This window comes from Wyeomyia smithii, chromosome 2 (genome assembly GCF_029784165.1).
Source record: "Wyeomyia smithii strain HCP4-BCI-WySm-NY-G18 chromosome 2, ASM2978416v1, whole genome shotgun sequence".
NCBI classification, from domain to species: Eukaryota; Metazoa; Arthropoda; class Insecta; order Diptera; family Culicidae; genus Wyeomyia; species Wyeomyia smithii.
The window spans coordinates 177,009,077-177,023,422 of NC_073695.1; the positions used below are offsets into that span (position 1 = coordinate 177,009,077).

Here is a 14,346-nt window from a genome sequence, read left to right on the forward strand (position 1 = left end):
TACTGCCAATGAGCGGTCAACATTTATTTGCTAGGAAAAATGACTGACACGCAAGCAGCCGGGTTATCTTTCTTGTTAACAGTATTCTACTTCAACCTTGCGGTCGTGGCTTTGCACACAACCCTCCTGTGATTTTTTGTATAACATGTACCTACCTTAATTGAAACACGTACAACTGAAATGGAGCCTCGACATATTACTTGACCCCACCCCCACAATCCTTAATCCGACCCTTCACAGTAACGCCGATCGGGTATCACCTAGTCTGTTATGCCTCTGTATGTAAAAAAAAAGAAAAATAATTACTTACTCATGGCAGGTCAATTCGACAGCGATTATTCTGTACGTAAACTGTTATATGCATTAAACCGGAAACTTCTTATCTGGCATTGCCTGCCTGTTACTTGTCGTACTAAGACAGACGATTTATCAGGTTTTTGCGTTCGCGAAGAACATTTCACAGTAGTCATAAATTTCACAATCTTGATTTTCTCTGATGGAAAAGAAACAGAAAATGACACCCCAGACAGATTGACCCGTGTGACGTGCGAAATATCACGAGACAGGTGAAAACCCCTGGCTTCATTACCAGTACTTGTGGAGTCCATACGTCTCGTTAGTGACACAGAAAGTGTTTCCAGTAATATTAAGTTTTTACGTTTCTCCTGAAAACGCGTAGAGACTTGCTTTCATTCTTTTATAAAATTGCAATTACTGACCAATAAAACAAGTATGTTCGTAGTTTTCATATATCTGCAGGCTTACTGAAAATTTCGCCTTGAAACTGTACGTCACATTCGATGTAATGATAAAATGATACCAAGGGCCTTTCCATTAAGCGTTTTGCCACAATGCAAAAAAATAAGTTTTTTTCTCAATAGCTGGTTGCTTTGTACATTATCCATAACAAGCGTTTCGAGAATGATCTTGAAAAGGCATTCAATTCGCACAGTAGGATTAGTAATCAGGTACATTTCATCACATCAGCAATTTTATATGCGTAGGTACTTTTGTTATACTCACACGGACACACTGATACTTATCCTACATTTTGTCAATATTAAATGACCGGCACCTTATCGCGTTTAACTGATTATCTAACTAATCGATCATGATTTAACTGATTTTGATTTACAACTTGTGTTGAAGCAGATTACATATAAACCGACTCAACGTTCTTCCGGCGATCATTTTAGTGCAGTTCCCCTGTGTGCATCCGACAAAATGTCGAAAATATCCGTCTTACAAACATTATTTCTAATTTGCGTGTTACTTGTAACTCGCTCAGAGCAACAACGCAACCGCTGTCTTGGAGTTCCCGATGGAACATTCATTAACGATTTTAGCGACTGCGATGCTTACTTTGTTTGTGCCCGAAATAGTATGGTACGAGGACGTTGTGCAGCAGGATTCTACTTCAACGAGGAGGCACAAAAGTGTGATCACCCGTGGAATGTAACCTGTCTCTTGTGTAGATGGTTAGACGGGCAAGGTGAAGATGGCGATGGTGATGGAGAAAATGGTGAAGACAATGGTGAAAATGGCGAAAATGGTGAAAATGGTGAAGAGTTTGATACTGGTTTACCGGAAAATTTCCCAATTGAGCGTGAGTGTCGGAAGTATACGGCATGTGCGGATGATGAAGGATTCCTGATGGAGTGCTCCGAAGATCTAGTATTTAATCCAGATCCTGCGGTTAGAGCATGTGATATTCGGGAGAATTACGATTGTCCAGAAAGCTTATGTCCGAATAACATCAATCCATCAGTACCAACATTTGTACCAGATTTAACAGACTGCTCCAGATATCACATCTGCTTCAACTGGGAAGCTGTGGCCGAATATCAAAGCTGTGCAGGTGATCTGCTGTTCAACCCAATCATTGGTGATTGTGATTTTGCAGAAAATGTGGATTGCGATGTATGTACTGCCAAAAGATATCATGTGACTCTGTTTTAACTTTCCTTTTTTTTCTCCAGCATGTTATACCGTTACCTCCTACTTCATGTAGACCAACTGGAATTCACTACATTCCAGCGGATGACTGTTACACATACTTTGTATGCGTAAATGGTGTACAGCAAGAGGAGCCCCAGACATGTTTGGGAGAAACAATCTTCGATATTATTACTATGTCCTGCCGAAATCGTGTCGAAGGTGAAACCGAATGTATTGAAGAAGACAGTGGTTTATTCGAAGCAATGTTTAATGTTACTCTTCGTCACTAGAGTTTTGCTAATCGAAAACAATGTTTTTGGAATCTTCGAATATAATTAAATACACAAGTTTTTATGGTTTCATCTTCAAAACTGTATTTTTAAACAGAGCATGAATCTGGAATAAAAGTTAAATTAGTCACTTTGGATCTTTGCTGAGTTTTTTTATTAGAATTCTTGCCTTCCTTTCATATATGATTCGTTTAACGCGTTTCCATCATAATTTCGAGTGGCTTCGATTTGAACAAAACTTTGTACACGTCTTCAGTTCCGCAAATGGTGTACTTTTCGAAAGGTTTATTGAATAAATTTTTGCATATTTTAGGGTAGGGAACGGCTTAAGCAGTAGCGCCCATTTCAATCAGTCGAAGAAAACAGGCCACAAACTCCTGCATTTTGATCAATATCGACAATTTCAGTGATGGAAACGAAAACTTTGATTGTCTAGCTGTCTTACGAATATAAGAAATACCGTTAATCACAACGAAATCTGTGAACAATTGCAATTGAAACAAATCGACCTATATGCAGCCATTCAGGAGCCACTTCGGGTGCTGGAAAAAACGCCTGCAAAACAGATGGAAACTGCTTAAAATAAGTTAGGGGTGATTGGAATAGTGTCCTTCGATTGGTAACTTTGATTGATGATTGTTAAAGTTTGCTAACTTAGTTTTACAATCTGAAAACAAGTTCTAACCGACAAAACGATAGGGAACAGATTGATATACTACTGTTTGAGTTTCACCCAATACATTTTGAGTATTTCGTCTGAATACACATAACACAGGTGGTTCCTGAAGCTGCTTAGAATATGTTCCCTACCCTAGTTTGCTATTAGCTAAATCTTTATGTGATAATTTATAAGCTCAATCTAGGGCCTTTTTGTTAAAAATTTTAATTTCCATATTCAGTACAGCCCTGCATTCGGGTCATGTGCATTTGCTTGATCGCTAGAAAGAATATGTGTGTATGCGTAGAGTAGAATGTAAAGAAGGATAAAAGGATTAACAATCGCTAGCGCACTAGGTTCAAGATAGATGAGTACCCGAAGTGTTTCGGTAGTTGGTATCTCAATTCAAGGTTGTGTTACACGTAAGTAACTACGACATAACTCATCAGATATTTATTAAACTTGGTGCTCTGTGGTGCCGTTTATAGCTTGTATTAATGATTTCTTATTTTTGAGTCTATGTGCTTGGGAAAGGATTCCCGAACTATGAGAAAGTCCATTGTATCTTTTCTTTGCAGGTTCGTTAGAATGTTTATGTGCTGTGGGTCTCTTTGATGAGATTTATCAAACATAAATCCTTTGTATATCACAACACCGTTAATATCACATATCAAGGGAAGTTTGTGCTGTGGGTCTCTGTATAGAGATTAATCAAACAAATTTATCTTTCCACTCTTAATATCACATATCAAGGGAAGTTTGTGCTGTGGGTCTCTGTATAGAGATTTATCAAACAAATTTCTCTTTCCGGGTTCGTTCAACAGGTTATGGGCCCAGGATAAACGGTTGTTGTATTGGATAGACATTTATAGGGTTTTCTTTGTAAAGTGTAAAGTTAGAGGAAACTTTTGTAGGGCTTAGTATTAACATAGAGAATAGGGCAAGACGATTAATCATCCCCATTTTCAAAGAAGGACTTTTACATACCTTTAAAAAAAAATAACCCCAAAGAAGAAGATTATTTTGAACCAGTAGCGGGCGCTACTCCTGAAGAAGAAGCAGGACGTAAATTATTACTTCAAGATAGATTGAGAGAGGATGAATTGGCTGTCAATGAAGTATTGATGTTGCTGGACGATGACGCAATGGCGCATGTCCTAGAATGTTTTTATGCAAAGGAAATTATGTTCAAATTGCAAGAAGTTTATCAGCGCCATGGTCCGGTAACTATGCTCGGATTGCGGTTGCAATTATATCTTTTGGGCAGTCAGCGGTTCAATTTATTACAAGCACTTTTTACACACCATCAAGATATTCTGCATAAACTAAATAGTATGGGAGAAGTAGTGAGCATCGAAGATTTTGTCATTTGAGTAATGACAATATTTTAAAAATAGTTAAAAAAAGGGGCTTAACCTGTAGCCAGATTCGATTTCATCCGAATCTTCTCTTTGTGAAGTTTGCATTGAAGGAAAGCAAACTAGGAAACCATTTAAAAGGAAGAAAGTAGTCAGGTCCATGAGGCCGTTAGAGTTAGTTCACACCGATGTCTGTGGCCAGATGACTGTGCCTACCCATGATGGGTATAGATATTTCGTGAGTTTCATTGACGATTTTACTCACTTTGTGGTTGTCTATCTGATTGAGAGAAAAAGTGATGTATTTCATAAATTTATTGAGTATGAAGCAATGGTGACAGCTCAATTTTCTTTTAGAATCTGTCGCTTGAGATCAGATAATGGTGGTGAATATTATGGGAAAGAGCTCATGGATTTTTGTGGGAAGAAGGGAATCTTAATGATTCCTACTGTTCCTTACACACCTCAGCAGAATGGGGTAAGCGAACGTATGAATCGTACTCTTATGGATAAGGTAAGAACGATTTTGCATGAGAGCAAAATGCCTCATGAAATGTGGAGAGAAGCGGTTTATATTTCCATGTATGTTACGAACAGAAGCCCCACTAGTGCTTTAACCGAATGTAAAACCGACTTTTGAAATGTGGAAAACGTTTGGATGTGTGGCGTTTGTCCACATTGGTAAGGAGCATAGGTCCAAGTTAGATGTAAAAGCCCGGGTTCTTGTTATGGTTGGTTATGCTCCAAACGGTTTTCGGCTCTGGGATTGCGAGACTAGAAAGGTCATTGTATCCAGAGATGTAATATTTGACGAAAGCAAATTTTACTTTTGTGAAAAATATGGGAAACAAGATGAAACTGAGCTACTTGATTTTGAGGCACGTTATGTGGTAAAAGTGCCACCGAAATTACCACTAACGTTGGAACCCGGTCTGGTTGAAGAACCAGTTGAAGAGTCTTTGACTAACCCTGAACTTGTTTCTGTGGATGAAAACCAAGATGATATGGGATCATTGGTAGACGAGAATGTTGACAATACTCAACGTCAAGGAGGTAGATCTAGAAGACTCCCTGCGTGGTTGAGGGATTACGAAACTAGTCTCATGGTGGGAAACATTTACGGGGAAGTTCCTCAAAACTTAGAAGAGTTGAGGAAGCGCGACGATTGGGCAAAATGATTGTCAGCTATTGAAGAGGAGTTGAAGTCTTTGAAGGACAACAATACTTGGACATAGTTAAAGAAATCCCTAGGGATAGGAAACCTATCAATTCGATGTGGTTGTTCACAATCAAAGATGATGGTTCAGAGAGATATAAAGCTAGGCTGGTGGCAAAAGGCTGTTCGTAACGTCCGGGTTTGGACTATGGTGAAACTTTTGCTCCTGTCGCTAAAATGACAACAGTAAGATGTTTGCTATCTATCGTGGTCAGACTAAATTGGTGGATACATCAAATGGATGTGAAAACGGCGTTCCTCAATGGGGTATTGGAAGAAGTCGTGTTTATGGAATTGCCTTCTGGAATAGGCTTACAGTCAAATCTTTGCAAACTTAATAAAAGCATTTATGGCCTCAAACAATCAAGTAGAAGTTGGAATTTGCGATTTGACAATTTCATAACGAATTTGCGATTCAAAAGGTTAGACTCTGATACCTGTGTTTATGTGTCAACAGAAAGGAGTTTGTATATAATTTTATACGTTGACGACATTTTAATTTTTGGTCAAGATCCAACTCAGATTGAGTGGTTGAAATATAACCTTTCGAAGGAGTTTGAAATGAAGGATCTTGGGGAAGTGAGCCATTTCTTAGGCATGGATATCAGAAGGAATCTCGAGGAAGGGTGGTTGGAAATATTTCAAGAGAGGTATGTTAGCCGAATCATTCATAAATTTGGAATGGATGATTGTAAAGTGGTATCAACACCTTTAGACCCCAATGTGAAGTGGAAGAAGAATGAAGGGGCAAAGACCGATGCGCCTTACAAGGCACTGTTGGGTTGCCTACAGTACTTGACGTTGGTGTCAAGACCTGACATAACCTTTGCTGTAAGTGTTTTCAGTCGATTTCAGGATTCACCAGAAGAATCACATTGGACGGGACTAAAACGCATAGTCAGGTATCTTCAAGGTACGCAATGTTTTCCGCTCGTGTATAGAAGGAAGGATGACGAGGATCCGTTGGTCGGATACACTGATGCTGATTTTGCAAGCGATGAGGATGAGAGAAAGTCGGTCTCAGGACACGTGTTCATGGTTTACGGGAACGTGGTATCTTGGTCGACGAAAAGGCAGGAGATCGTAAGCCTTTCGACCACAGAAGCTGAACTGATTGCACTGTGCAATGGATCAAAGGAAGGGATATGGTTATCAACGCTACTTGGTGAGATTGGAGTCCTCGCGGTTCCATTCACAATATTTGAAGATAGAACACCTTGTATCAGAATTGCAGAAGAACCACGTGAACATAAAAGAACAAAACATATTGATGTAAAGTATATGTTTATTAGAGAACTGGTTAAACAGAAGAAGATTAATTTGAAATATGTACCTACAGATAGTCAGTTAGCAGATATATTTACAAAACCTTTGCCGAAACAGAAATTCCAAGAAATGTTAAATTATCTGAAATGAAAATTGAGGGGAAGTGTTAAAAATATTAAATTTCCATATTCAGTACAACCCTGCATTCGGGTCATGTGCATTTGCTTGATCGCTAGAGAGAATGTGTGTGTATGCGTAGAGTAGAATGTGAAGAAGGATAAAAGGATTAACAATCGCTAGCGCACTAGGTTCAAGATAGAAGAGTACCCGAAGTGTTTCGGTAGTTGGTATCTCAATTCAAGTTTGTGTTACAAGTAAGTAACTACGACATAACTCATATGTTAGTTATTAAACTTGGTGCTCTGTGGTGCCGTTTATAGCTTGTATTAATGATTTCTTATTTTTGAGTCTATGTGCTTGGGAAAGGATTCCCCAAGCTATGAGAAAGTCCCTTGTCTCTTTTCTTTGCAGGTTCGTTAGAAAGTTTATGTGCTGTGGTCCCTTTGATGAGATTTATCAAACATAAATCCTTTGTATATCACAACACCGTTAATATCACATATCAAGGGAAGTTTGTGCTGTGGGTCTCTGTATAGAGATTAATCAAACAAATTTATCTTTCCACTCTTAATATCACATATCAAGGGAAGTTTGTGCTGTGGGTCTCTGTATAAAGATTAATCAAACAAATTTCTATTTCCGCTCTGAGGGCAGTAACGTTAGGTTATCAGTCTGGAATTACCGGAGGGTAATCAAACGTTATCTTTCAACAGGGTTCGTTCAACACTTTTGAGCAAAATAACCAACTGTTTTGACGTTTTTCCAGTGGTTCAGGAATGTTTCCTTAAACGAACTTATATAAATTAAAAATTACAGAGTTACAAAGAAAGATTTCATAGTTTTGATTTTTAGCAGTATGCAGTGATCATTACATCCGACACGTTGTCAATCAATCTTAGAAACAGTTTGAAAATCTTTCAAAAGTGTGTCGCTAACAATTATACATATATTGACTATTTTGGCCTCTAAGAAATTAAACCGATGGGGTGACTTTACTTTTTTGAAGAACAAAGTTGGTTGAACCCTGCGAAAAGTCTCAGCTCTTCCATTTCCGCCCAACAATGGACGTACAGTTGAAGGGTTTCATCACATTACTTTTCTGGGAATCACCACAATATCAAATGACATGGACACGATATTGTATGTGACCGCCTGAGTTTCACCAGTGATTGATTAACCTATATAGGTTCAACGGAGTACCCGGATACTGTTTCAGGTTTAGTAACACGAAATTTCCAAGTGAACGTCAAAACAGAATGATTTTAATCAGCTACATCTTAAAACATGTTAGAAGATACCTTTAAACAGCATTAGTTTTCATACAATGATAAAAAGGGATGAGTTACCAGGCAGGAGAGCAAAGCAAATTCATAGCTCATCAATAATATTTTTTGTTATGAGGCCTTATCGTGTTATTTCAAAGACATTCTCGTTTCTAACACGAATATGAAATCAATATCTATTTTTTCATACCTTGTTATGCCTTTCCAATAGCGTAGTGTGAGGGGGCGGTCCGCTCTGGGTGGCACCCTCAGGAGTAATAATATTCTTTAGAGTATTATTACAATCAACAATACGAAATTGAAACAACCCTATTACATTTAGACTAATCAGATTTTTCAAAAAATGAACGATACCGACGGCATCCGGGATGAATTAAAATCGAACAGTACAGATACTCTGTCTTTGGAGAACAATTATTGCGCCAAACATTCTGTAGCATCGCGTTGTTTTGCACGGCACGAGGTTGCACGTTAAAATTGTTCTATGAGAACAGAACAGTCTTTGTAAAAGGTTTGTGGCGAACAGTGTCTCTACGGACGGGTAGGGACTTCAAACGTATCAATAGGCAGAGGCTTTCTTAGCGTCGAAGACAAAGTGATCCGTCCAGGGTAGTTTACGAAGAGCGAATCTCGAAAAGCGCCGTTGAACTGACTCAAATCTTTTTTTCACACCATTCTTGTAATTAGGAGTCCTGACAACCGAGCAGTACTCTAATATAGAGCAAAACTATGAGCAGTACAACGACTCGAGGCAGTAGACATCCGTAGTCCTGGAGATGAAACACAAAACTCTCGAGGCTTTATTACAAAATGGTAGGCTTAGCTGAATATCCAGAATTACTCCCAAAGCTTCAATTTGACGTATACGCCCGATTTCTGTCCCTAGCAAGACGTATTTGAAATGCATCGTCTACATATATAGCCGTGGTCCTTCAATAGCTAGGTTCACGTCACTGAAGTAAAGCAGAAAGAAAAGTGGTCCTAGATGGCTTCCCTGCGGTATTCCGGACAAGCATCACAGTAAGTGGATTGGCAATTCCCAAAAGCAACGGTTAGGCGGCAACCAACGAGACACGACTGAAACCATTGCAAAAGGGTCCCGTTGATCCCGAGTTTGTCAAGATTAGCAATGGCTATGCGGTGGCTCAATTTATCGAAGCCAGCTGTCAAGTCAGTGTAGATGACATCCGTCTGAGCACGTTTCGACATGCTGTCGGTGATGTATGAAGTGAGACACAACAGATTAGGAGCAGTGGAGCGACCGGCAGTGAATCCATGTCGGTCTGTGCTAATAAAAAGCTTGCACTGAGCGAGTAATGGTTCCATAACGACGAGCTCGAGCAATTTGGCGAATTACCTACGTCGTGTTTGTTACCTTTACGTCTCTTGTGTACTGGAAACATGTAGGCTAACTTCCAAGAGGATAGGAAAACTCCGAAAGCAACAGGTAGCTGCAATACATACAACAGCGGAGACAACAAGTTTTCGATATGCATTTTAAGAAACACTGATGGGATACGATTAGCTCCCGGGTTGAGAGATGATTCTAGTTTACAGCAAGCCTTAAAAACCATCGCTGTACTCAAAAAATCCTGTTTAAAGTTGGACCGAACTATGGAGTGTTCAGTGCTGATAAAAGTCATCTTCCTCTGCAAAATTCTTCGAAAATTACAGCCAATCATTTTCAATGTTCACTTCCAATGATCGCAGCACTCTTTCAGATACATTAGATTTTCGTTCTTGTAACGTGCTGTTATACTTCGATGAAGCATTTCGCGCGCATCGTTCACGGTTACGCAATAAAATTTGACGACGAATCCAATCAAATGATCTTCACTGTTCCTTCGTTAAAGCGAAAAAATAGGAAGGTGGTATCCAAAATATGACCGCATAGTTGACGTAGGACTACAATAATTTTATAATTTTATTTTGAAGCTATGTTTGATTTGAGCTCGTTCTACTTTTGTAGTTTGCTTGATTTATTTTAACCAATTTAAGCTCAACGTCTTCCAAAAGGAAGTTATTTTGGTTCTGGTGGTAATATCAAGTATCTAGGTCGTCAGCCCAAATTCATCAAGCAGCACCTCAAAGGACTTGGAACTAAAACTAGTTCATTGGTGGCCATTTCTACTATTAAGGTCGTCTTCGACCATTTAAAAAGTCAAAAAAGTCATGAAAAAAGAACCGTTCATTATTGGCATGGTTCGATTTTGGCAACAGAAAAAATTCTGGCGTGTTGCCAAAATCGAACGGGGTCTGTATTATGATTATTTCTTTGCTTCACTCTATCTTAGAAGAAAAAATATTCTCTTCAACATTCACAATGGTCCAGAAGCCAAATTTAGGGGGAAATTTGGGTCTAGAGCTCTATAGCAATGTGTTAGAGAAAAACTATTTTTTTACAAAGTTACTTAAAATTATTGGAGCTGTAAAATTGTAGAACAAGGTTTTCTATCTACAAAAATAAAAATGTTAGATACTTGATTTCCCCCTAAATTTGGTTTCTGGACCATTGATGAATACCTTTCATTCTAATACAGCGAATTTTCTTTGATACGCGAAAAGGCAACCTTCTATAGAATATTTAATTGAGTACGATTCAGTAGAAATTCAACTTCCTTCTATATCTATTTGTCTTGTTGAAGCTGGCTTACTCACCGATCACGAAGCGGCAAAGATGTCACATAATTTTTTTTCCTGCAGTTACAAGCTCGTGAAAAAATATCGATAACGAATTACAGTTTTAGTAGAAAATGTATATTCACAGAAAATTTGAAATTGACATAGAATTTCATGAACATGTTAACATTCAATTCAGGTCAATTTAAACATTTTATCAGTATACAGAATCAATCAGAAAAATTCGATCAGTTTCAAGATACCAAAGAACAACGAAGATACCATATTTGAAAGTTAAATGTCTGTTATCTTCGAAAATAAACTGGGCTAGAGTGATGCACAACATTAGCCTCAGCAATTAATATTTGCATAGCGTTGTTCAGTTACGAGTAAGGTTATGGAAAGTAATATTTTCTTGCAAATGCTAATTCGAAAAAAATTTTAAATGGAAAAATACAAATACTAATGTCGGAACTCTAATATCAAGATGAAATGAATTTGATTTTCCTCTATACCGCCACCGCGGGATGCAACTAGTATTGTCATATTGGACTAAATTCATTTAGCTAGTAAAATATAATCATCAGTACCAGCTCGTTTAACTACCTTTTCAAAGATCTGTACGGAGCATTCTGGTTTCCTATTGTCTTTTAAATACCCCATAATCAGTTATTTAAATAAATCTGAAAAAAGCAGAGTGTAGAGTTCAAAAATAAACAACGCATTTTGTTGTCCCGGGCGGTGCAGCGTATTTTGCGGCACCCGAAAAATCATATTGAATTCTGATATTTGCTGCTATACGAAACGAGAAGAAGAAGAAGACAATTCAAACGGCAATTCGATTGTGTTCCACGCCCCACTGTGCGTCAACAGCGGCAATGTAGTTTTCACTTGGCTTGACTGCACAAAAATGAATATCGAGTTTTTCAGCACTGATAGACGACGAGTAACGCGCTCTGTTCATACATTGCTCGGTGCAGTACTATTACCTGTGCCATCATATTCTCCTTCAAGACATCAGTTTCATTAACATTAACATATTTATTAACAGCAGAACGTAATACTGTCTGATAGTGGAGGTGGTTACGAACTTTCCGAAAAAGCTTCACCTTCAAGACATAAAAATAGTCTAGGCTCATGGAAGCTAACATTTGTTGACCTATTGGGAAGGGGAGACTTTGTCAATTTTTTTTTGCCACTGCTATACAGGATATCACAGCAGGCAGTTGGTGTCTATTCATGAAGTCTGTGCCAGGCGTGCTCGCATATGATTGGTACATTGTTGGTAAAAATTCGACCTTGAAACTTTTATTCAATTTTCACTGTTTAACAATAAAGTGATAATGAAAATTGAAGAATCACAAAATTATATCAAAATTATAATTATATCTCGATCAGTGCTGATAAAAGTAATTTTCCCCAGCAAAATTCTTCGCAAATTACAGCCAATCGTTTTCAATTTTCACTTCCAATGATCGCAGCACTCTTTCAGATACACTAGATTTTCGTCCTAGTAACGTGCTGTTATACTCAGATGAAATAGATCGCGCGCATCGTTCACGGTTACGGAATAAAATTTGACGACAAATCCAACCAAATGATCTTCACTTCAAGCGAAAAAGAAAAACAAACAGACCACTCAACCAAAATGAACCTCACCGAAACATTTTTTCACTGGCACTGACCGATGCCTTGACAATCTTCGTTGACTGATAAACTGATTTTGTTGTCTTGCTTTCATCGCATGAAATATAATGAGGTGTTTTGACAGTTCACTTCCATGCAAAAAGCGGGAAAGGAGAACTCTGAAAGGATTGTAAAAAAATAACGTTTATGGATGCTTTTTTCACTTTCACTCAAGAGTGTCAACAAATATCAACCCTGATCTAGATATAGTGCGGTTAGACGTAGTCCTACGTCAAAAAACGAACAACAAGCGTTATCAAGACGAAACGTCAAAATTTATCCAAACAAGAGTGAATCCAAGAGAACAATGGTAAAAATGTTACCCCATTTAGGGGTTCCTGGGGTAAAACGCACCAGTTAACGAAAGCAGAGTATATTCTTGTTAAAGCTGAGAGATACAACCAATGTTATATACTGATCAATATATAAAAACCCTTATTGATTCGTTCAAACTCGCATCTGATGCTAAAACATTATAGAAAATGCATGATACACATTTTTTAAGTGAGTGTAATAATTTTATAAAAGTCGTCAATCGAGGCAAAACGCACTCTTCCTGGGGTAAAATGCATCGCAACAAAGGGGCAAGAAGCACCATGCAAATGAGGTAAAATGCACCCCGTCTACGGGGCAGAACGCACTACAATATTGGGGCAGTACGACTCATTTTGTCATCTGATAAATAAAGGCAAAAAGGTTTTCTATGGAATTCCATACACTCGAGCGCCATGGTTTTGGGAAACACTGTTTTTGATTGCCTCTAGCACCGATCGTAGCTGTTCAACGATCCATGACCACCGATTGAACTTCCGGACAATGCTGGAAACGAGATGAAATGTAAGCAAAAAATTTGTTTACAAAGAGTCCTTTTGCCCCGAGCTAAGGGAAGCGTCATGCCCCGAACGTAACAAGAGAATGTTTTTGGTTACATAACGGTAATTCTCATTGAAACTTACCGATATTTCATCAGAAATATGTTGCTCGACATATATTCGATGCTATGACACTTTTCGCTGGTAGAAAACATCAATTTAAGAGCTAAAAACACTTAATTTACCTGAGAAAAAAATTAGACCGTATGCAACGAAAACTTCTTTTTGTATTAATTCACATTTTCTGACTTTTTAGTGCTGCCAAATTGACAGGGTGACTATAGAAAACATAGATTCAAATAATAGAATTATTATTTTGTTATTATAATGTTTCTCCATTGTAAATCAGAAGGGGTGCATCTTGCCTCAACGGTGCTTATTACCCCAGGTACCCCTAACACAAACGTTCGTTTGCTCTGTTTTTGTTCTTTAGTGCCGGTTTGTTTCTGCTTAGTATGAAGGAAAAATGTGTGATTGCAAGCTGGTAAGGGTTCTGGTTGCGGCTGTGTCATTTTGTTCCCCTCCTTTTCGAAAATTACAGATTAGGATTTCGCCAAAACCGGAAGAAGCGGTAGTTGTTTCTGGTAGCTGGTGGCACGTCGTTTTAAAAATGGATGATACGATTGCTGTGATGCAGAATATCTGCAGTAATACCAACCTTCCTGGTCCGCGAGCGGCCCAAGCGATCCAAAAGTGGTTCAAGGTGCTTCAGGTGAGAAGCAGACGGTAGCTGGTCCTGCTACAAGATAATTGTTTAAACCTTTCATAATTTAGAAAGAGGAACCGGAACTAGCCAAACAAGCAGACTGTAGTTGTATGCTTTGCTAAAGGCAACGATCATGGTGAAATATAAAAATAATTGGATAGAAAAAGTAAAGTTTAACAGGAAAAGAATTAAAAATCAAAACTAATATCAAATTCCAACTAGTGTTTTATTAGGTTGTCTAAGAAACTAACTACATTCAGGTTTTTATATGGGAGTTCTAATCACACGACAAAAAAGGGTTGCATGTGAGCTTGCAAACACTTTCAATCCCATT

At 38.3% G+C, this 14,346-nt stretch overlaps 1 protein-coding gene across 1 annotated transcript; it reads left to right on the forward strand.

Moving 5' to 3' along the window:
- Nucleotides 1-1,200: 1,200 nt before the first annotated feature.
- Nucleotides 1,201-2,365, forward strand: LOC129724771 (uncharacterized). Its single transcript, XM_055679922.1, has 2 exons — nt 1,201-1,920; nt 1,980-2,365. Exons 1-2 carry the CDS (start codon nt 1,225-1,227, stop codon nt 2,226-2,228), a joined length of 945 nt encoding a protein of 314 aa, XP_055535897.1. The 5' UTR covers nt 1,201-1,224; the 3' UTR covers nt 2,229-2,365.
- The last annotated feature ends 11,981 nt before the right edge of the window (nt 2,366-14,346 follow it).